This window comes from Pan paniscus, chromosome 11 (assembly GCF_029289425.2).
Source record: "Pan paniscus chromosome 11, NHGRI_mPanPan1-v2.0_pri, whole genome shotgun sequence".
NCBI lineage: Eukaryota > Metazoa > Chordata > Mammalia > Primates > Hominidae > Pan > Pan paniscus.
The window spans coordinates 3,671,706-3,694,634 of NC_073260.2; the positions used below are offsets into that span (position 1 = coordinate 3,671,706).

The 22,929-nt window shown below is 61.3% G+C and overlaps 2 protein-coding genes across 24 annotated transcripts in view; one reads left to right on the forward strand and one right to left on the reverse strand.

The window, feature by feature from the left end:
* The window catches only part of KCNT1 (potassium sodium-activated channel subfamily T member 1), a 96,143-nt gene extending 82,309 nt beyond the window's left edge, over positions 1 to 13,834 (reverse strand). For 5 of the 6 annotated variants that reach the window (XM_034929468.4, XM_034929463.4, XM_057298599.2 and 2 more), the window contains exons 1-2: positions 12,587 to 13,834; positions 239 to 382 (exon numbers count right to left, since the gene is read on the reverse strand). In XM_034929468.4, the coding sequence (XP_034785359.2) occupies positions 239 to 382; positions 12,587 to 13,203 (761 nt within the window). In that variant the 5' untranslated portion in view covers positions 13,204 to 13,834. The remainder of the gene's footprint in view (positions 1 to 238; positions 383 to 12,586) is intronic. The other variant, XM_034929465.4, reaches the window with a different exon arrangement.
* On the forward strand, positions 189 to 21,829 carry SOHLH1 (spermatogenesis and oogenesis specific basic helix-loop-helix 1). 18 transcript variants are annotated; one of them, XM_057298603.1, is made up of 14 exons: positions 235 to 324; positions 3,023 to 6,165; positions 6,492 to 6,546; positions 7,003 to 11,211; positions 11,347 to 11,477; positions 15,094 to 15,187; positions 15,814 to 15,948; positions 16,467 to 16,614; positions 17,309 to 17,430; positions 18,131 to 18,324; positions 19,966 to 20,179; positions 20,794 to 20,864; positions 21,211 to 21,276; positions 21,432 to 21,829. In XM_057298603.1, exons 4-14 carry the CDS (start codon positions 11,150 to 11,152, stop codon positions 21,647 to 21,649), a joined length of 1,455 nt encoding a protein of 484 aa, XP_057154586.1. In that variant the 5' UTR covers positions 235 to 324; positions 3,023 to 6,165; positions 6,492 to 6,546; positions 7,003 to 11,149; the 3' UTR covers positions 21,650 to 21,829. The 18 variants fall into 18 exon arrangements, with proteins under 18 accessions (XP_034785372.1, XP_057154586.1, XP_057154589.1 ...); XM_057298604.2 differs by lacking the exon at positions 235 to 324 and having other exon boundaries at positions 1,664 to 6,165; positions 7,003 to 9,886; positions 10,887 to 11,211; XM_057298605.2 differs by lacking the exon at positions 235 to 324 and having other exon boundaries at positions 1,659 to 6,165; positions 7,003 to 11,196.
* The last annotated feature ends 1,100 nt before the right edge of the window (positions 21,830 to 22,929 follow it).

The following is a 22,929-nucleotide window of genomic DNA, read 5'->3' on the forward strand; positions in this document are numbered from 1 at the left end:
GGAAGACTCCGCAGCTCCGAGCATCCCGCGCCCTCCTCCGGAGACCCCCTCCCGAGAAGATGCTTCCCCCTGCCCGCACCCCCTCCGAAACTTCTGCGTCCCCAGAAGCCGGGAAAAGTTGAAGGGCGCCGGCGGCTGCGGGGGCGCGCGGGACCGGCCGTCAGCACCGCGGACAGCTCCGGGCGTGCGGCGGCGCCGGGACGGCGACCCCAGCCCCCCCCCCGCGCCCGGTCCCTACCTGTCGTCGTTCTGGAAGGACGGGTCGCCCAGCAGCAGGTCCCGGAAGCGGTAGCGCGGCGGCAAGGGCAGCACCTCGGAGTCCAGGTCGCTCATCTTGAAGCCGGCGGTGTCCAGGAGCGCGCCGTCCCCCGCGCAGGGCCGCCTGCGGGCACACGCCAGCGCCCCTCAGCCCGCGTCGGGCGCCCTCGCGGACGCGCGCAGCCCCCGGCCCGCCAGGCCCGGCCCGCGCAGCGCAGCCCGCGGCCACCGCGACCCACCGGGCGGGCGGGCGGCCGGGCGGGGGCGGGCCTGGCGGCACATGCGGGCGGGGGCGCGCGGGACCGGCTGCGCCGGGCTGGGGCTAGGGCGGGGGCTGCGCAGGGGCAGGGGGCGGGGCTCCCTCCAAAGCGGCCCCGGGGCCTGGCAGGAGGTAAGGGGGACGGGAGCTGTCATGGCCAGCTCAGGGACAGGCGCGCACCACTCCTCCCTGATCCCCCAAGAGCCAGGATGGAGGCCCTCCCCCTGCTCTGAAGCCCCGCCACACCCCTGCAACCCCTCCCAACTCCCCAGCTCCCCTCCCCGTCCCCAGGGTCTTTGCCGAGGCCGGCTGCTCAACCTTCCTTCAGGGTCCAGCCCCAGAGACCCCCGTCTCAGACCCTCAGGCTGTTGAGGGGTGAGGGTGGAGTGACCAGGAGGCCTAAGAAGACACCCTTGTTTGCAGCCTCCCCAGGCGGAGCAGCTCAGCTCAGGTCAGAACCCCGGGGGGCTGCCAGGCCCTCTGGGCCCTGAGCTGCTCTGCCACTGTCACCAGGTGAGGGATCAAAGAGACACAGAGAGCTGGCAGCGCAGGTTAGGGGCATCGTGGCACACCAGGTAGAGTGGGAGGACCCCTGGTGGTCTGCACTTCTTGAGGGCCCAAGCAGGTGTCTTCCAGGGGTCTTGCATCTTTCCTGTCCCCATGTCCACCACTGAAGTGAGTTTTGGCTGCTCCAGGAGAAGCAGGAGCTGAGGGGCAGGGAGCTCCTTACCTGGCCCAGGCCGGCCCTTGTTCAAGGCTTCAAGGCCAGCAGGAGAGCAGAGGGGGGATGGAGGGGGCTGGCTCCCCCACAGGCAGGGGCAGGAGGCTCTGACCATACCCAGCTCCCCGTGCTGTGCCTGTAGGCCCTGCACAGAGGCCACTGATTTGGAACACCAGGTCCAGGGATGCTACAAAACTCTCCTCTCTCTCCTCAAGTCGGGAGGGGTGGGCACATTCCTTGAGCCCCCACCAAGTGCCTCTCCTTTGTCCCCTAACCCTCAGACAAGCAGCAGGCAAGGAGCTATGGGCACCCCAGGCTGAAGCTGCAGGCAGCAGGTGCGTGCCCCAAACCCTGCTCCTTGTTCTGAGGTCACAGGTTCAACCCCCAGGATCTGGCAGCATTTAAAAAATAACATTTTCCTAATTGCATCAGCGTAGCTGCATGTTTTTCCTTAGTCACAAGCTGGCTGGGCCATGGGGAGGTGCAGGCAGGCAGGGGAACCACGTGGCCAGGGGTCGGGGCTCTATTTTCTTGATTTTGTGCCTTCCTTACTGAAAGCCCCTTTCAATGGCAAAACCCCAAGAGACTGCCGGCTCCTCAGGCGTGGCTGCCTCCTCCCATCCCCGCCCCGTCTGCCTTTTGAGCAGCTCTGGTTCCTCCTCCTGGCCTCAAGGCCCAGTCTTGGCAGGGCCCATGGACAAGCTCAGGGGCTTGGACCTTGGCTTGCTTCAGGAGTCACCAGGGGAAGGAAGTGCACCAGGAGTCCAGAGACCTGGCCCCACCCCTGCTCCCCAGATGTGGCCTGGGGAGGGTGACAAGGACAAGATGCCCTTCCTCCCTTGGGAAGCTGCTTTGACACTTGAGTGAGCACACGGCCATAAGCAGGTGTCCCGCAGGCCTCCTGGCATCCTGCCTTGTTCCCCCCACAGAGCCAGAAACCTTGAAAATACTTCGCTGTTGTGTTGGCTGAGGGCCGGGGCTAAAGTCCTTGGCTGTTGTGTTGGCTGAGGGCTGGGGCTGAGGGCCGGGGCTACAGGGTCTCTGGGAAAGGGGCCCATCGCAGGAGGACAGCAGCAAAGCAGCTGCTCCCCGTGTCCTTGGGGTCTGGTTGAGACTTTTCGCAAGCAGGAAGGCCTACATCGGCCAGCTTTTTTGGGCACAGGGGGAGAGGGGAGTGTTGGGGGGTCTGGTCCCTGCCGAAGCTGGTTCAGGTGGAACTGGAACATAACCCTGGCATAGCCAGACACGGGGACCCTGGGGCCCACCTTGAATTCTGCACCCCCTCTTCTCTTGCGCTGTCCTCCCTGTGTGACCCAAGGGGCCCTGGAGGAAATCTAGGACCCCAAGGCCACATCCATGATCTTTTTATTTTCTGAGTGACTGCTGTGCCAAATAATTACCAATTTCCATAAGAATTCTGTGTTTGGTGGCTTAAGGAAGGTGTCCCTCTCCTCAGCCCTTACACTACTCTCTGGACAAGGTGTGGAGCTCAACCTGTGGGACTCACACACCCCTTGGAGCCAGGGCTGAGGTGACGGGACACAGCACACCCCCTAGACAAGGCCGGGGCAGCCCAGGGGCTCGGAGCACCCCCCTGCTCCTCTTGGGGACTCTCTGGGCTGTCAGCACACGCCCTGCAGGCCCAGAGAGTGGCAAGAGTCCCGCTGGCATGAGTTCAGTCCTGGCCCATCAGTCCTGCTGGGCGGCCCCCGGCGAGTCACTTCACCTCCCTGAGCCTGTCTGCTCATGCGTGAAGGGAGATACTGACGCCTGTTCCCTTACAGGAAGAGTGTGAAGATGTAACCAGACAGCATGCCTGAGGCACGCGGAACAGGGCCTGCAGGTGAGTGCTTCAGCTACAGCAGGTGTAGCGTGGCCAGCAGTTTGGCTGAGCTCTTATGGACAAAGGCTATGACCCAGGGTGGCCGGCGCCCAGCGTGCCCCCTCCGCTCAGCTGAGGCCCATCAGAGAGCTCAGGCTTGGGACACTGACTTTTGGAATCCATCTGGAGAGGCCAAGAATGAGCGAGGCAGTCCACACCTGGGCACGGCAACAGGAAGTCCCCGTCAGCTGTTTGGTGCACACGTAGTCACGTGCACTGACCCTGACAACCCCGTCAGAGGGGAGCCCAGCAGCTGTGCTCAGTGCCAGCTGCCATGGACTGAGAGCCAGCTGCACGCCAGGCACCCTGGCAAGCCAGGTGGTGGCATGGAATCCTGAGAACAGTTCTCAGAAGCCAGTCTCTATCCCTAGTTCCTGGCAAGGACAAGTGGCTCCCAGAGCCCAAGGAGTGTCACTGAGGTCCCGGCAGAGGCACTGGGGTGGGGGCCAGGTCCAGGTTCACCTCGGGCTGTGCTGCCTTTGGCCAGCTGGGGGGCTCTTCTGATAGCCGGGAGTGCCTGCTTCTCACTCCCCCTGCATCTGTTCCCGGTGGCCATGGAGCCAGGGCTGTCTGACAAAGTGCTTAAAGACAGCTTCTCCCGCCAAAGGCTCTGGGCATTCCCGTTCCAGTTGGGAATGTGAGGCTGCCCTTGCCATCATAAAGGAGGCCTCATCTGTGCACTGCTGCGAGAAAAAGGATAAAAGCAAGGAGTCATGAAGGGGGCTCTGTTTGGAGTTGGCATGATTGCTTACTGGAAAACCCAAGAGGAATCAACTGAAAACCTACTAGAGCAAATACGGAACCTAGTATGGCGGCCAACCCAGGAGCACCACGGAGAGCAGGAGCAGAGAGCCACCGGGAGAAAGCCCTGCTCACAGCAGGCGCGGGAGCCCCAAACCCACAGGGGCGCACGGCGTTCCCGAGAGATGGACTGGAAGCTGTCGCTGGCGGAAGACGGAGGTCTTCTTCCTGAGGGTCCAACAGTCCCTTCTCCAAACACACGGGTAAAGGGAATCGCCGCCAATCAAGAGCGCATCACTATTTTCTCAGAATTTGATGAACTGTTTCAAAAATTAATCCTGAAGACTATACGTGCAAGAACAGCCACAGCAGTTGTGAAAAGGAACAGAGAGGGCCCTCGTCTTCTGCTGCCAGCACCAATGTCCAGCCACAGCAGCTGACACTCTGCGGTCTGGCCCAAGGAAAGACAAGAGAGTGGGGAGACACAGCAGAGTGCCTTGACCAGCTGAAGCCCACGTTGGAATCCAGGCTTGAGAAAGGAGGCGGGGGGCACTCCTCGTCCTATGGTATTGGAACGAGTGCAGCTCCACCTGTCCTGACTCAAGTCACGGTTGCAAATATCAGGAGGGGCGACATCCTTCCCATTGTGTTGATGGAGAAATGGAGGCCGGAGAACTTCAGAAACGCACTTGACCTTGTTCCTTATTTGTCCTTGTTTATCACTTGTCCCCTTGCCTTGGGAGGGCCGGTGCTTGAACCCAGTACCTGGCTCCAGCCTATGCTATGCAGTGTCTTCTGTTGGATAAAATAAGATTAGACCCCATGCTGCAGCCCCAAACCAAGGACAAGATGGAAAGAAAATACAGGGAAAAGTGTTCAGAGCTGAGAAGGCCTTTTATTTAATACACGAAACCCAAAAATCATCTATTCCAAGAGGAATAGATTTATAAAAGCTTCTACATCTGAACAAAACACTGCTGTTTAACAAAAGACATCACTGGCAAAAGGAAAGAATAAGCGACCAACAGGAAGAACATATTTGCAACAGAATAATCATCAGAACACAGCCTGGTGCCTACAGGTCCCATGGAAAGGAAAACAATCTAGCAGAAAACATGGCCGGGTGCAGTGGCTCAAGCCTGTCATCCCAGCACTTTGGGAGGCCAAGGTGGGTGGATCACCTGAGGTCAGGAGTTTGAGACCAGCCTGGCCAACATGGTGAAACCCCATCTCTACTAAAAATACAAAAATTAGCTGGTTGTGGTGGCACACACCTATAATCCCAGCTACTCGGGAGGCTGAGGCAGGAGAATTGTTGGAACCCAGGAGACGGAGGTTGCAGTGAGCTGAGATCGTACCACTGCACTCCAGCCTGGGTGACAGAGCGAGACTCCGTCTCAAAAAAGAAAACGACTCAAAGGATGGATGAGTGAGGTTCAAAGAAGAGGAATGGAAAACAACGCACAAGTAAAGACAAGCCACCTAGCTAATAATTAGAGAGATGCAGAGTTGGACGGTCTCCTGCGCCAGTGATCGGCTGTGGTTACAGAACAGGGGGTTCTGCAAGCCAGGGCTCTCGTGTAGTGTCCAGCCGACTGGGAGCAGTGGATTAATTATGATGGAATCGTGGGTCCTCTCCAACTTGGAACCTCTACCTGGGGACATTTTTGATCTGTGTCCGAGGAGGCCCAGGCATGGATTTTCATCACGGCCTCATGTGTGAAGGTGAACACTGAAAACAGCCTGCACGTCCCTGAACTGAGGAGCGACTGACAGCTACAGCCAAGACTGCTCTGTGAAGGCACAGGTCTCTGTGAGCCTGCGTGAGCCCGTGTGGATGCATCACTACACAAACAGAATGACATATAATGAACCCCATTTAAAAACTAAACACGACCGCTTTCCACAGAACCCTAAAGAAGAGGTGGGTTTCTCGGGGCACCCAGCTTGTAGGTGATATAGAGACTGTCCCCACACACTGGCAGCCACAGTGCTGGGGGCAGGGTGGGGTTCTAGGGCAGCGTCTCACCCATTGTGCTTTGCAAAGTGAATACATCATGCACGACGTGTGTTATGGCAAACGGAACAGCTAAGGGCTAAAGATGTCCTTCCCTAAACTCCAGCATCACCAGGCCCTTATTTCTGCCCCGGGTGGGGCTCAGAAAGAAGCAAGGAGCCTGCCTCTCAGGATCAGCATAGGAAGGCCTGGATAAAATGTCCTTTCCCGCAAAGACTTCTCTTAACATTGCTTGTGGTCCAGCATGGTGCCTCACGCCTGTAATTCCAGCACTCTGGGAGCCCGAGGTAGGCAGATCACTTGAGCCCAGGAGTTCCTGACCAGCCTGGGCAACATGGCAAAAACCTTCCTCTACAAAAAATAACAAAAGTTATCCAGGCATGGTGCCTGTAGTTCCAGCTACTCAGGAGGCTGAAGTGGGAGGATCATTTAAGCCCCTGAGGTTGAGGCTGCGGTGAGCCATGACTGCGCCACTGCACTCCAGCCTGGGTGACAGAGCTAGATTCTGTCTGAAACAACAACAACAAAAAAAGATTGTGACTGTCTTTGGCTAAGGGAATGAGGTTTCTCTCCTAAAATACATTCTTGTTCACACTCAGTTCAAAATTTCCAGGAGCTGGGCGAGCCATGTTTGACAGAGAAGTTAGGGAGGAGGGAGATGAGCACATGTAAGCACGTAAATACACACATGCATGCTGATGTGTGTGTAAATGAGCATGTATGTGCATGCAGAGGCATGTGTACGAATATGTGCATGCATGTGTGGATGGGATTGCATGCATGCATGTACAATGTGCATGTATGCATACATGTACATGGGCATATGTATACATGTGCACATGTGGACATGTGTGCATGCACATGGATCTGTGTGCATGTGCCTGTATGTGTGTGGGCATCCCTACCCTGCATCCAGGAGAGTCCCCCAGGCAGGCATAGCATCACTGTGGTGGGGGCGTCTGAGTGCTGGGCTTAGTGTCCAGCAAGTGCAAAGCTGCAGAACCTCTCTGCTGACCATGGCAGAAAACTCAACGCTTCCTTTGCACAATGATTAAAAAGTCAGAGCTGCTCGAGATGCCCAGGCAGCTGGGCAGGCAAGCGTCCTCAGTGACGTCTCTCTTTAGGGGAGGGGCTTCTTGCCCATGCGAGGGTGGCTGCTCAGCACCATCTCCTGAGATGCTTTAGGATCCAAAGTGAAAGCTCAGAACACATGGAGGAGCCGAAATCAAGCTGTAGATTTATCCAGACAGACTTCAGAGCAGCTTTCTCCCAGCCCGGCGGGAAGAGGGGAAGGCCAGCAGCACAGTGGACACAGGGGCCCCAGGCGAGGCTGTGGGGGCCATCACCCCTGGACCCGTGCCCAAGGTTGTCGGGGGAGGCAGAAGCCTGGGCTTGGGCCAGACGCCAGGCGAGCTCTTCTGCTGTCCCCACCCCCTGCAGCAGGCAGCAGTGTGCTGGTCACTCAGGGTCAGATGGCAAGTCCATCTCAGGGTCCTGGGTGCCCGGGACCCTTGGCTGGTCCTTCTCACAGGCCACACCCTGTTCTCCAGCTGCATCAGCCCACAGCCCCTGCCCCCGGCCACGCTGTGGCTGCTGGGAGATGCTTGGTGACTGCACACGTCAGCTGTCAGTACCCTCGAGCTGAGCTGGCTGCTGGGGGCAATGGTGATCATAGCAAGGAGCACAGCCTGGAGCCGGCAGGGGACCCTTGGGGACAGCCCTGCTAGGGTGGACAGCCTGAGGGTGGGGAGGCCGTGGTGGGGGCTGCACCTGGAGGAGAAGCTGCCCCTCTCCCACAGCTATGGGAGGCACCACCATGCCCCTGCTCATTCCCCCAGAGAACTGTGCCAGGTCCCTGGGCTGGCCATGCTGAGCACCTGAGGGCTGGCATGGCCTGCAGGGGTGCACCGGGCCTTATCTGATCTTAATTTTTAATTTTTTTTTTTTTTTTGTAGAGACAGGGGTCTTGCTATGTTGCTTAAGTTGGTCTCCAACTCCTGGCCTCAAACAATCCTCCCGCCTTAGCCTCCAAAAGCACCGAGATCACAGGCATGACCCACCGTGCCTGGCCTTGGGCCTCTCTGGGAACTGAGGCACAAGTGAGGCTTCCATTTCCTCAGCACCAATGAACTCTGGGAGGGCTGGGCCGCTTTAGGGAGGCTGAGGCACAGGGCCCCTGCTCCATCTAGGGGCCCGTACCCTGAGCTGCCATCATGCTCAGAAAATGACCAACTCACTGGTGCTCCCAATACCTGCCCCAGCCCCCTCCCTCAATGTGGCTGGGGTCAGGAAAATCTACGGGAAAGCTGCTGGGTGTGGTGGTCTGAGCCCTGGCTGTCTGTCACAGCTGGGGTCTGCCCCAGGCAAAAGCACTATTGGTGCCTGTGAAGCATGAGGACCCATTTCTGGCCCCTGGAGGGAGTCACAGGCAGATGGAAGCCCTCTTTGCCCCTCTTGTGGAGTGCCCCAGAGTGGCTACAAAGGAGGAGGCCTGTGTGCCTTTCCTGAGCACCAAGGGGCCAGCTGTGTCTCAGCCTCCGAGGCCTGAGTGGTGCCTGGCAGGACACAGGTGCCCCAGGGCGACGGTGCCAAGGAGGAGACGGTGGCAGCTGGCACACACCACACCCCGGCACTGTTGTGAGGAGGAGCCATTCCCACCCCTGGGGGCCGTGGGCCATGCGGCAAACATTAACACTGTGGGAATCTTTTGACCGGGCAATTCCACTTTTGAGAATCCATCTCGGGAAGTCACCGGACAAATGCTTAGCTCTGACATGTCAACACAGGCTGGTGCGTGACAAGGCAAAGACGAACTGGCCGGTGTGCAAGCTCCCGACGTCAACACAGCTTTGTAAACACCGAGTATGTGCTGTCAGCGTGGGCTCAACACAACCTCGTAAGGTCCATGCTAGCACTCCCATTCTACAGATGAGGAAACTGAGGCCCAGAGAGGTGAAGTGACTCGCCAGAGCTGACACAGCTACTGCATCTCAGTGCTGGGATAGACCAACCTCACAGACACAGTTCCCAGAAGCTCCTCCAGGCCCTGTGCTCCTCCCGGGGCGCCCGCCTTGTGCCAGTCCAGACCCTGGTCCTGCAATGCCCTCCATCTCCTGATGCCCCCACCTCTGCTCCAGTGAGGCCACCCTCCTCTCCCACCTCCCCACCTCCCGCCCCCGATCTAGGGAGCAGCTGGAGGCCCCCTCTCAAGGAGGGCCTTCCCAGGGACCTACCCCAGGAAGCTCGCGGCCTCTGCCCTGCCACTGTCCCCTGCAAACCTGTTACACTTGCCAGCTGCTAGTACTGGTCTCACCTCCCTGGGCCAATCGCATCCTGGCCTCAGTTCCAGCCCCGCTGGCTCACTTCCAAGTTCCACAGGTGGAAGTGGGTCTGGGTGAACATGGGTGGCCTTATCCACACACACAGCTGGGAGAGGTCCCAAGACACCTTTGAAAGATGCCCATTTAACCGGGCCTTGGCACCCAGCCACCTAGCACGGGCACGCTGAGCCCAGCCTGCCTTTCCCCAGACTCATGACCGGTGACTTCAAGGTCACACAAGCTGGCTGGCGGGCCCCACACATCCTCCTCCAGCTCTCACACACGTGCCCACGGTGCGCCTGCCTGGCTCACAGAGCGCCCGCCTGGCTCACGGAGCGCCCAGGTTCACAGGCACACACAGCACTTGTTTTTGGGTACACGATACCCGTTCAGCATCCCTCACCCATGCAGGGCTGGGACACACTTGGACAAACTTTCCTGTTGCAGAGAAACCTGGGATTGTTTGTGGGAGACACAGAAGTGCCACCCTTTCCAGGGCCAATGGCACCTGGGTCAAAGCCTGCAAGTTTGCATCCTGGGGAAGCAGGACAAAAAGCCTCAGGGGAGAGCCCGAGACGCCCCCCAACACCCTCCGAGGGCATGAGATGGCCCCACAGCAAGGCCCCGCTACTGCCACACCAGGCTCGTCCCAAGTAATTTTCTGTGTTAATCAAGAGCTCACCATACGGTAGGTGAACCAGACCAGCACACTTGGAGGCTGCCGGGTGCGAGGACACAGGCCACACCCAGGCCAGCCACTGGAACACAAGCAGAGGCCCTCGTGGGGACCCTGTCTGCTCCCTTCTCACTCACCTCTGTCCTCCTGAGCTGTTACTGTGGCCACTCCTGGGCCACAGCAGACCCCTGAGTTCCCCGTGGCCCGAGCCGTCCCTCCTGCCGGCCAGTGCTGGGCGGTACCTTGGGCCCTCAAACCTTTCCCATGAGCCCTGAGCTACTTCCTGCTGCTGAAGGCACTGCTCCCTAATATGGGCCTGGAGGGCTGGCCAGGACCTTGGGCCAGGCATGTACCCTGGCAGGATGCCAGGGCCTGATCCCATCAGGGCCTAGAGGGTCCCAGGCCCGCCCTGGAGCACAGCTGCTGGGAAGTGGTATTTCCAGGAAAGCCCTGGCAGGGGCTCTGATGCGAAGTGCGCTGGGCAGGGGGTGGGCACTTGCCAGCTCTGGGGCCACCAGGGCCACTGGTCCCTCCCTGTCCTACAACAGCTGTCATCTCCAGGGTCTGTGGGGAGGCAGCTGAGGGCCTGGGACTCCATGGCATGGGGGTGGGAGCAGGGAGCCTGGAGGCCAGAGGCCCGTGAAGACCCCTGCAAACTGGAAGGCCAGGAGCTCCTCCCTGGAGCCCCACTTTCTGGCCTGATGGCCTTGGGGCTGACTCAGGGACACCACTAGCATGGAGCTGGGGGTTTGAGCTGGGGCACTGGAGTGGGGTGGGGTGTCCAAGCACCTCCTGCCCCCTCTGAACCACAGCACCAAGGCTGGCATCCTCCAGCACCCAGGAAAGACAGAGGCCTGCTCAAGGCCTGGCACCAAGGCCTATGGACTCCAGGGCCTGGGTTCTGACCACGCTGTTGCCTAGCACCCTCCTCCCCATGTGAGAGCTGGTGGGGAAACCTGCCCCGCAGAGCTCCCCCCACCACCAGGCAGCACGAAGGTTCTTCTTTCTGCAGCTGAAGCCACCTGCCTGGGCCGCAAGCCTTGGCCTCACCTGGAGCTCAGCTCCCCGCTCCCGAGCCCAGCCAAGCCCAGGTCCTGCTCCCTCCCCAAGCCTGACGCCTGACATCCCTCCAGTGCTGGCAGCTGCTCTGCCTGCAGTGTGACAGGGAATCTCTGTTGCAACGGAGGCCAGCTCAGTCCAGCGGGGAGGAGGAGCTGTCCCGGGCCGGTGGGCAGGGCCAATTGGGAGAGACAGGTGTCTGGAAGGACCCGGAGGATGAGGCCTGGAGCTAAAGGCTGGACCCTGAGGACACAGTCCTGCAGGTCAGGCCCAGCAGGGTAGGTGATAAACTCCAGCAGAATGGCCAGGGAGGGCAACGCTAGGCTGGGGAGGGAGATGGTAGGGGCCGGCCAGCCCACAAAGACGAGGGCAATCCAGGACCCCCTTGGGATCATTTTCTCTGTGCCTGACAGGCATCCCCCGGATAGTCCCTCAGAGCACGTCCAGGCTGTGCCCACTTCCCAAGGACATCACCAAGTCACTGTCTACCCTCAGAGCACCTGCTCCTCACACACGCTGTACCCCGGACTCCCCCGGGTGCCAGGTGGGTGCTGTGCCTGCCTCTTGATTCTGGGAACCTCCTCTCCAGCCTGGTCCCTCACCAGAGGCAGCCTTTAAAGACCATCCGCCCTACCTCCTCATTTTACACTCGGGGAAACTGAGTCCCATAGAACAAACAGGCAGCCGCACCAGGCCTCCCGCTCTCAGGTATGCTCTTCCACCCCCTTCTCTGGCCTCAGGACAGCCTGAGACTGGGCAGGATCCAGAAGAAAGGGCTCTGTCCTGGTGGGGAGGGGTTCGCCCAAGGCAGTGACCAGCTCTGCCCAGGGTTCCCTGGAGTCTGGCTCTGGGGACAGGGTGAGGGGCAGACTTGCCTGTTTTCAAGAGCCGAGGGATGGGGGAGAGGATGGGGAACCTGGACCCTGGGGCAACCTCCGCTGAGGACTGTCCCACTCAGCTGCTGGTCCGCGCCTCTGCACTGGTCACTGGGTGGGCGGCAGACGCATGGCATCCCAGGACACTGCACAGAACAGCTAGCTCCAGGTCACCTGAATGCCCTTCTCAACTGGCCCTCTCCTCCCAGGGATAGGCCAGCGGGGAACGAGGAGTGACCAGAACCCAGGACTCCCGCCCTCATCTGACAGCCACTTAGCCCACTTCCCACTGGGGACTCTTCCTTGGAAGGTTGCTCTGGAAACCCCCTACTGTGTGGGGTAACCTCGCCGGGAACCCCACCCTGGCCGAGCACTGCCATGCCACACAAGAAGGATGGAACCTTCCTCCCCAAGCTGGGGTGGGGCAGGGGCTGGGGGAGACGGAAGGCCCTGCACCGCCCCCAGCCTCCCTGCCACTCCCCCCACCTGGGAGATGCTCAGGACCCCCATGTAGCCACAGCCGCTCCCCCCAGCTTCTCACCAGGTCGAGGACAGATGGGGACGGACGCTGCTGCCTCGGCACCTGCTGATTAGTGCGGCCCACCCTGAGGGGCGCCCCTGTTCCCCAAGGTGGTTGGGAGGGCACTCGCGGGTCCTGGGGAAGTTGGATGGCCCTGGGAATGGCGGGTCCTGGAGGGTGCGGGAGCCTGAGGGGGATCTTGGGGGTCTTAGGTTAGACCGGGGCCTCCCCGCGTGGGGAGGGCGCAGCAGACTGTACCTGGGGGCGCATTGGCCGTCGTCAAACTCGAAGGTCCGGTTGGTGTAGCCCCCGCCGCGCGCCTCCTGGTAGACGCCCCCTGGGGTACGCGCCCCGTCAGGGAGTGGCATGCGGCCTCGCAGCTCGGACCCGACCCGAGGGAGAAGCGAGTGGGAGCCGCCACCTTCGTCCCTCGCGTTGCCCTGAAAAACATTTTTTTTTTCATCGCAGATTAGCGAGGAAAAAACGCCAGTTTCAGGGTCGGGTGCAGGCGTCTGTCCGCGCGCGCCCCCTGCCGGCCGCGCCGGGAGCCGCGGCGGCTCTGGCCCAGGCTGCGACGGGGGTGGGGGGTAGGGAAGGCGAGGGTCCAGGGATCCGCTCCCGCCGCGGCCCTCTGAGCCCTCAAAACTCCGAAAAACAGGACGGGGTTCGTCAATGGCTAGAAAAGCCCAAGCGCGCCGCCACCGGGCCCTACACCCCTGGGAGGGCTCCGTGGTGGGCGGGGGCTCAGGGGGCTCTGGGTCCTTTGCGGGCAGCAGGGCACATGCGCTGCTCGGACCGCCAGCGTCCAGCCGCTGCGCCCAGGGACCGTCAGCACCTCCCCCTTGTGCTGCTCTGCCGTGGTCAACACTGGTCATTCAACACAAGCCAGATTCAAGACGACTCCCCGCCCCCCCGCCCCCCGCAGGCTGCGGCATCTGTGGGTGGGCGCCACATCCTGGGCTTGGCCTGGGGGAGGGGGATGACTGCACCCCGCCCTGTGCTCTCACGCAGACGGGCACACACAGCACCTTTAGACGGGTGGGGAGGGGCCCCAACTTAAGATGCTGCAGGCCAAAGACTAGGAAGCAGAGGGTCCCCCTGCGGGCCCCCTTTCCCGTGCACGTGCTCACACTGTTACACATGCGTCACCCTGGCTCAGCCTCACACAGAGCTCTGGAGAACTGCGATTTCTGTCCCCAGAGCTTTGTTGGTTTGCAGGGCGGACCAGGCCCCTCACTAAGTCAGGACTGCGCCCACGAGGGCCAGGGGGAGGGCCAGGTCCATTTGGAGGGCGCATGGCATGTACTTTGTGGTCCCTGGCCTCCCCAGTGTCTCTCCAGAGGGTCCCTTCCCTGTTTCTCCAGGAGGCAGCAGGCTGAACACAGATGCTTTTGGGGGGTGGGTGGGGAACACTCGGGGAAGTCTAGGATGCTAAGTCCCCAGCAGAGGTTCAGCCTGTGTCCCTGCCACACAGCTCGTGGGCATCTTGGGGGTTTTTCCTCAGGTCCCCAGAGAGGCCGGTGCTGCTGCCGGGGTCCCCCCACCCCTGGGCGGGTGCCGCCGGGGCAAGATGGTGGCCTTTCTGCCAACGCCCTCCTGCCTGGGGAACTCAGAAAAACCACCACTGAGAGGCCGCACCATCTGCATCTGTGGTTAATTAGCAGTAATTACACGTGTGCCAACGGCAGGAGAGTCGCAGGTTTGATGACATTCCAAGGGCTTCAGGGAAACAAACACTTGGCCCCACTCTGCCACTGAGGAGCCCCAGATCGCCAGCCCGTCCATCCCTCCCTGGCCAGGGGCAGGGCTGGGAGAGGGGCCCAGGTCCCCGAGAGCTTTTGCCCTCCTCTCCAACCCCGTCCTCCTCCATGTCTGACCTGCAGCCAAGGCTGGGCGGAGCAGGGATGGAGACACCACCTTATATTACATAACCTCCCTCTGCTCCAAACACCCTTCACCCATCTTTGGCCCAAAGTCCAGGATGCCAGCCCGAGGCCCAGAGCCGCGCCTTCTCCACAGGAGACTGGGGCACCCCGGACAGACGCCCCCGTGTGGTGGCACCTGCCCGGGCTCCTTCTTGCCTCCCCTCTCGGGACGAGAGCCCCTGCCACCCACCCCACCTCCTCCCGCTACGGACCTCAGCACGAGCCAGGCCAGGGATGTCCTCCCAACAGTCCAGCCTCACCCCCCACCCTCGTCTCCTGCTTCCCTGAGGGCCCCCCGCAACCTCCGTGAAAGAGGAAGGGTCTCCACCTCCCCCTTCCCTCCGTCATCCCCCCAAAAGTATGTACTGGGGGACTCAAGCCCAGCGCAGGGCGGCTCCTGGAGTTCAGCGGGGAGGTGAGCAAACACCTGGCGCCGGAGCTTTCTGAATTTGGATGGGCAGGACCCCCGCGATCCCGCAGAAACCTGTTGAGAGTGTGAGGGGTCGAGCTGGGGCCCCAGGGCATAAAGCGGGGACGGTGCTTGGGCAGGGCCAGGTGAAGGGACAGACGGTTCCGAGGGTGCCCGGCAGAGCTCAGCGGGAGGAAGAGCACGGACGATGGTGGCCTGGGGTGGGGACAGGATGCCCCTGGTTCTGGGCGACCCAGAAGTGTGGATGGTGACCCTACCCTAAGGCGCAGCATCTGCAAGCGTACCAGATTTGGGGGAAAATGGAGGCGTGGGCGACTGGGGAGCAGGCGGGTACCCTTCCCCCTCCCTGTGTCCCTGGGTCCCCCAGGCCTGGGCTAAACAACTCAGCCCAGCCCGCCCACTCCCACCAGGGGCTGGGCTCCTAAGGGCAGGGCCCGCATCTCCAAAGTGCCCAAGGGCACCGAGACCACCGCATAAGTGGGAACCGAGGCGACCCCCGGGAAGGTAAGGGTAGAGGCAGGGCCACCTGGGCTGGGGCCCCTTCCCCTGGCGTCCTGCGGGGGCATAGAGTGGGTGGACCCCCCGAGTCCCTTTCCAGCACCTTCTTTGCAGGAACGCGGGTCACGTGGGCCCCGGGCTGGCTGCGTGGGGAGGGCTAGAGCGCATGCGCTATGGGGGCGGATTGCAAGTGGGGGTGGGGGTGGGCTAGGTGGAAAGCACGTGGCAGGTGGGCAAAGCACACGTGAGGGGGCGGGGCTGCCTGCGGAAGGGGCCGTGCACGTGGGGTCGCTCCGCAGCTGCGAGTTCATGGCGTCCCGGTGCTCCGAGCCCGACCCGGAGGTCTCCAGAGTCCCCACCGTCAGGGGATGCAAGTGAGGAATTGGGCTGGGGGCCAAGGCCTGTACCCAGGGGTTCTTCCGCAAGTTGCCGGGCTCCACCCATCCTGGGCCTCCTGGGGCAGAGCCCTGGACCCTGGGAGAGGGGAAGGGGTGCAGAGAGGGCCGGGCCGTGTCCCTACGTGACCCAGTCTTGGCTTCCACCCGCACCCCAAAGACGCCCATTCTGGCATCTGGGACTCCTAGTGGCCTTTTCTGGGGGTTCTCAGGGCCCGGTACTCTTGGCTTTCTCAGCAGCGGCTCCCTGTCTGGTGCCCTCTCCTGCTGCGAGGACTCGGCCCAGGGCTCGGGCCCGCCCAAGGCCCCTACGGTGGCCGAGGGTCCCAGCTCCTGCCTTCGGCGGAACGTGATCAGCGAGAGGGAGCGCAGGTGAGTGGTGGTGCCTCCCAGGGGTGAGGGCGCTGTAAAGGGGTGGAGCGGGTGAGATTATGTTCGGGGCTGCCACCAGGTGTCAGGCAGCTGGGAGGGGCTCGTGGCCTATGCCCAGGAGAAGGACAGACTGCACGTCTCCAAGTAAACCAGAAAAGCCGTGTTGGGGAACATCCTGCAGCCCCTCTTTATCCTGAAGCCTTGGCCTCTTGAGGCTATGCACCTGTGACCCTCTGTGCTTCTGACTGCCTCTGACCCTCGTTGTCTTTTCCACATCGCAAAGCAGCCATGGTTTGGGCCTGGGCTGGACAGCCTGTCGCCGAGGTCCAGGGGTCAGGCCCAGGCTGTGCTCTGATGTGGATCTCGGGGCTTCAGACCACGGGGGCAGCTCTGAGTCATCTTGTAGCCCCCTCTGCCTGACAAGCGCCCAGGGTCTATCTGGCAGGTTCTAGCAGTTGCTGTCCCTTCTCGGGGAGGGCAGGAGGGCCCAGAGGTATTTGTTTCTTGACCGGAACCAGGAAGCGGATGTCGTTGAGCTGTGAGCGTCTGCGGGCCCTGCTGCCCCAGTTCGATGGCCGGCGGGAGGACATGGCCTCGGTCCTGGAGATGTCTGTGCAGTTCCTGCGACTTGCCAGCGCCCTGGGGCCCAGTCAGGAGCAGCACGCTGTGAGTTGTAAGGGTAGACGCTGTCAGTCCTCCGGCGTCACGGTGATGGGACATCTCACCACCTTGCAGGCAGCGTGTCCCCTGTCATCCCTGTCTCCTTCAGCCCTCTGGGTCTCCACGGCTAGAGCAGGCCACGTTTTCGGCAGGGCACTTCCTGATTTGTTCAAGCCTTACCTGTTGTTATTCTGTCCCTGGAAAGGAGCAAGCCTTCCTTTCCAGCCCTCCTGTGCCCCTGAGTCATGTTCATTGATGGGTTGCCGAGATGCTCCGTGCCAATTTGGGGGAGAGTTGGGGTCTCCTGATCCTCCCTGGCTGAGCACCCCCTAGATCATTTCTGTGCACGTCTCCAAGAGAGAGGCTCCTCTCCCCTCTCCAAGGCTCTGGGGGCTCTGGCTGACCCCGTGAGTGCTGGGGCTGAGGACCTGCGTGGGGAATGAAACTGTGTTGTCATCTGTGAGGTCACAGCATTTGCAGTGAGGCCCTTGGGTATGCACAGCCTGATTCAGGAATGGTGGGGTCTTTCGGGGGTGGAACCTCAGCCTCGTTGTCAACCTGTACTCTCGCCCCCAAGTTCCAAGCGGGGACCGAGCTCACAGTGACCCTCCAGGCCCTGGGGTAGCAGTCTTGTCACCGTGTCTTGGGTTTCTCAGCTGACTGTCTCTGTCCTTGTTTTACATGTTTACTTAAATTTCAGATTCTTGCTTCCTCCAAGGAAATGTGGCACTCGTTGCAGGAGGATGTTTTACAGTTGACGTTGTCGAGTCAGATTCAAGCAGGTGTGCCAGACCCTGGGACGGGAGCGTCCAGCGGGACTCGGTTAGTGTCTCCTGGGGCCTGCTCTCCAGGGCTGGGTGACCCTGGGAGCAGCAGACCCAAAGCCCCCTGGCATGTCCTCGGGAGGGTGCGGCCTGGAGGCCCGGCTTGGCCTCCGCAGGTGGTGACCTGCCCAGGGCCCTGCCAACTCAGGTGGCCAGGTGTGAGGTGACCAACACGGGCGAGCTCCAGCAAGGGGGGAGCGCGGTCAGCAGAATTGAGGGCCTGGGCTGGCGTGGAGGTGGGAGGTGCCCAGGAGGATCTCTTCTGCTCCTGTGTGTGGGGAATTTACAGGTGGTCAGTGAGGTGTCGTACTTCTCCCCATGGGCAGCTTCAGGAATGGAGTTTTCTGAAGTCAAGATAATTTGGTTCTTTTCAGAATGGCAGCTCCCCAGGTTGAAGGACTGTCTGCATCTTGTGTTTAAATGCACCCATTTTACCCCAAAGCGGGCTGGGGCATGGGGCTGGTGGCTAATTAGCTGTGGAAGAATCTAGAACCGGGGGAGTTGGGCAGAGGGAAACTGGGCAGACAGCTGTGGAGCTTGGCTGGCCCAGGGCCCCTGGGCAGAGGCTGGCTTGATGCTGGGTGGTGCCTGGGGTGTCCTGGGGACGGGTCCAGCCCTCTGCTCTTGGGGTGGGTGGGGGCAGCCTTCCAGGGGGCTGGGGGATAGACCCAGGATCCTTGTCATGTTGCTCCTTCTAGAACCCCAGATGTGAAGGCGTTTCTGGAAAGTCCTTGGTCCTTGGATCCGGCGTCGGCCAGCCCAGAGCCCCTGCCGCACATCCTTGCGTCCTCCAGGCAGTGGGACCCCGCGAGCTGCACGTCCCTGGGCACGGACAAGTGTGAGGCACTGTTGGGGCTGTGCCAGGTGCGGGGTGGGCTGCCCCCTTTCTCAGGTGAGTCCTGGGTGTGCATGTGGGGTACCTTTGGCCTGGGGAGCGGCGCCAGGCTGTGCTTTAGCCCTAAGAACAGTGGGGGCTGTTTGCAAACGGGGGTTCGAAGTTTTCCCAGGCCCTTGTGTTGGTGAGAAACCCACGTGTTGAGGGATGAGCTTGATTCAAGGCCCCCGGGCTGTGCCTGCTTTTGTGAAAAGGAGGACGTGTGCTCTTGGGAGGGAGAAAGTGGGGCTCGAGGAAGGGAGAGTCCTGGGCAAAGGCCACCATGGGGGCTGTTCCTTCTATCCTGTCTCCTCCTGGGACTTCCATGTGCTCCAGGGAAGGGAGGGCCTGATCTCCTCCTCCCTGGGTCCCTGGGTCTGCAGGAAGCATGGGGATGTAGAGGGACTTGGCCCCATCCTGGTCACTCCCTGGGTTTGCAGGAAGCATGGGGACGTAGAGGGACTTGGCCCCATCCTGGTCACTCCCTGGGTCTGCAGGAAGCATGGGGATGTAGAGGGACTTGGCCCCATCCTGGTCACTCCCTGGGTTTGCAGGAAGCATGGGGACGTAGAGGGACTTGGCCCCATCCTGGTCACTCCCTGGGTCTGCAGGAAGCATGGGGATGTAGAGGGACTTGGCCCCATTCTGGTCACTCCCTGGGTCTGCAGGAAGCATGGGGACGTAGAGGGACTTGGCCCCATCCCGGTCACTCCCTGGGTCCCTGGGTCTGCAGGAAGCATGGGGATGTAGAGGGACTTGCCCCATCCTGATCACTCCCTGGGTCTGCTGGGAAGCGTGGGGACGTAGAGGGACTTGGTTCTGTCCTGGGTCTGTGGGAAGTGGGGATGTAGAGGGACTCGGCCCCATCCTGGTTGCTCCATCCAGCTTTGTGGCCCTGCTTCTCTCACCCGCCTGTGGCTGGTGTGTTTTGGATGTGGCCGGAGATCTGTTTTCCCCGGGGCGCCCCATCTGCCCTTCCGCCTATGCTGCCTGGCTATGGCAGGAACTGTAATTGGGGTGAGCCAGGGGCCCGAGGCCTCCCAGCTGTTCCCTCTGCCACCCGGGGCCTTTGTCCCTAATGCCACCCACAGCTGAGTTCTGGTCCCTCTGTGGGTGGCCCTGCAGGGCGCCTCTGATGACCGAACTCCCCTCGGCCCCTGCTGTGGTAGCGTCTGGAAGTTGCCAGGTGCCATGAGAGGCAGGGCTGTGCCTTTTGGCTCCCAGCTGTGGCTGGGAGCAGTCATGCGGTTGGCAGGGCTGGTGTCAGAGCTGGGGTCATCAGGGCACTCTGGAAACCCAGGAGTCAGCCAGGCACTTGGGGAGCGAGCAGGTCTGAGGGCAGAGCTTGAGGTCCGGGAGGCGGTGCTGAGAGGGTCCCCAGATCCAAGCCCCTTGCGGCTGGCCAAGCCAGCACCCCCTCTAGGAAGCCCTTGGCCCCCAGGTGTTGGGCACCCCACCTCTGGGTGTTCATCTTTTCCTTGTTTACCTGTGTGCCACCCGCTTCTGAGCTTCCTCCCACGTGTCCCCGCTGCAGGGTGCAGGCAGCAGGGCAGGTGCTCGGTCAGCGTGAGTGGACCGAGCCTGTGAGTCACGAGGTCCTCGGGGGCAGCCTGTGGGGCTGGGCAGGGAAGGCTGACCCGCATCTGACTTCTCTCCCAGAACCTTCCAGCCTGGTGCCGTGGCCCCCAGGCCGGAGTCTTCCTAAGGCTGTGAGGCCACCCCTGTCCTGGCCTCCGTTCTCGCAGCAGCAGACCTTGCCCGTGATGAGCGGGGAGGCCCTTGGCTGGCTGGGCCAGGCTGGGCCCCTGGCCATGGGGGCTGTACCTCTGGGGGAGCCAGCCAAGGAGGACCCCATGCTTGCGCAGGAGGCCGGGTGAGTGCCCAGGTGGTGTGCACGCCTGTGTGTGCGTGAGCGAGCATGTGTGTGTGCGTGAGCGAGCATGTGTGTGTGAGCCTGTCCCACCTCCTCCCAGTCCTGCTTGGGCCCACTTTCTCGGCATCTGGAAGCTTCCGTCTCTGCTTCTGTGCCCGTGGGAGGGAGGCCAAGGCCACAGCCCAGGACAGGACCAGCCAGCCTTGCCGTGTGGCTTTCTAATGTGTGTTTCTGGAAACACTTTTGTCTTCCTAATTGTCATTTGTTTTGGCTGATAGTAAAATGAGTTTGTGTTTCGTGAGCACATACCAGCTGGGGTGTGGGAGGGGGAGGGGAGGGGGAGGGAGGGGACGAGAAGAGCGAGACTATGGCTGGAGAGAAACCGGCAGAGATGCTCTGCAGGACGGATCGGGACCCGCGAGAGCCGCTGGCCCGTGTCCTCAGCGGCTGTGGCCTCTGCATTTCTCCCCGCTGGGTAGGGTAGAGCCTATCAGGAGTGGTGCCTAGATCTTTGCATTCGAAGCTGCCTTTGCAGGACTTGGGCCCAAATGTTTCCTTGAGCTCCAAGGCCTGGGTCCACTTGTGGCCACTGAGGAAGAGCTTGTCGCCTCCAGGTCTGCGTCGGGGTCTGATGTGGACGATGGGACGTCCTTCCTGCTAACTGCTGGTCCCAGCTCGTGGCCGGGTGAGTGGGGCCCTGGGTTCAGGGCTGGTCCCCCCGCATAAGCACCTGACATGAGCTGGGGAATTGGGACTCAGGCCTAGCATGTGTCAGGGGGCCCCAGGGTCTGTGTCTGAGCCCCCATTTTCTCCACCGTTGGTGCTTAGCTATTGGGCCGTGTCTGGTATTGAGCGTTATAGGTGATATGTGAGTGTGTGAGTGAACGTGATGTGGACGAGCCTGCATGAGAGCTGGCGGTGCTTGGAGCCCTGTATTCTTCCCCTTGACCCTGTGTCAGCGAGGCCCCTGGTCCAGCCCATGCTGGCCGGCAAAGGTGTATGGCCCTGTGACGTGTGTTCATTCCATTTAGGATTTAGTGTTTGGGAGCCCGTTCCTGGTTCTGGTCCAACAGGTGTCCTGGGTCTGGGGCCACCAGGTATGAGCTCACCCACCTCATCACAGCCTCTGTGCAGCGGGGACAGGGCAGGGCAGACGGACTGAGGTGGGAGCTCTGTTCCTCCGACCCCACCTGTCTGCCTTGAGCTCCCAGAGCACCTGCCTGCCCTGCCGATGTGTCCTGTTTGCTTCCAGGGTCTCTGGAGGGTCGAGGAGGCAGTGGCCCTGCATGGGCCCCAGCTGAGAGCAGTCCACTGGATGATGGAGAGCCAGGCTTCCTAGGGGACCCTGAGCTTGGCTCCCAGGAGCTCCAGGACAGCCCTCTGGAGCCGTGGGGCCTGGATGTGGACTGTGCAGGCCTGGCCCTGAAGGACGAGGTGGAGAGCATCTTCCCTGACTTCTTTGCCTGCTAGCAGCCAGGCTGTGGAGAGGAGGCGGGCGGGGCCGGTGGATCTGGAGCCGTGTGTGTCCCTGTCGCGTGCTTGGGCATTTTATTTTGGGTTTGGGTTGCAGCTGCACCCTAGTTTGAGCGAGGCTTCCAGGCTGCGAGAAGAGGATAGCGAATATTAAAGAGGGAAAGCAGTTTTCCTGGAGGAAGCAAAACCCGTGTGGCTTCTGTGTAATTAGCCTGATTCATCAGGCAGATCGCGCCACCTCCGTTCAGCGTTCAGGCAGCTGCCGGGGATTTTGTTTTCCAAAGTTCTCAGCACTGCGAAATCCCGGAATAACCCAGTCCTGGTGCCCTGGGGTAGGGGCGCTCTGGGACCTGCTCCCTGGAGGTGATGTGGCCTCACGGTCTTGGTGCCTGGAGGCTGCTCTGTGAGCTGCTTTTCCTGCTCGTTGCCACTCAGAGCTGCAGGGAGGAGAGTCCTTTAGGAAAAGCCTGCTGTCCTTTCCCAGCCCAGGGGGCTCCAAGGGAAGGGCTGGCTTCCACCTCCACTGCTGGTCATCTCTGCACTCACTGTGCATGGGGAATAGGGGACCCTGGGCAGAGGTCACCTGGCCTCAGTGTGTGGTCCTATTCCCAGCCCTACACACTGAGATCTGGAGGGGGGCGGGGTTACTTTGGGGTGGAGGGGGGCAGGTTACTTAGAGGAAGGGCTGAGCTCTTTGAATGGTGCTTAGGTGCCCGCCTGTTCTTCAGCCACAGCACAGGTGGTGCTGGTCTCCGACCCCGGATGCTCAGGGACTCACCCTGCTATCCCCATCCGGATAGCACCCCCACCAGGGCGGTGTTCCAGGGGCCAGCGCAGTCTCTGTCGCCCAGGTAGAGGAAAGAGGTCTGAGCGTGGGCTCAGAGCCCCACCAGGCTGCAGCCCTGTGCCTGCATGCAGCCGCCCCTGCAGCCAGCCAGAATGTTCCATTCATTCCTCTGAGTCATTCAGGCAAAGGCTTAGGAGGGAGTGCTGTGGGCAGGAGGTTAGGAGGCTCCAGGGAGCAAGCGCCGTGCAGACACCAGGCTGTAGGTGGCGGGCAGACCCAGAGGAGAAGGGGGTAGGGGGCTTTGGTGAGGGGCCCAAGGCCATCAGGACTGGCTCTGAGCACCCATCGTGGTCCCTTGGAAGGAGGTTCAGGTCCAGCTGGATGCCTGAGACATGGCTGCTGGCTGCAGAACAGCATCCCTGGGATGCCAATGCCACCGGGTACTGATGGCCCGTGTTGCTGAGACCCTGTGGCAGAGGCGGAGGAGCCT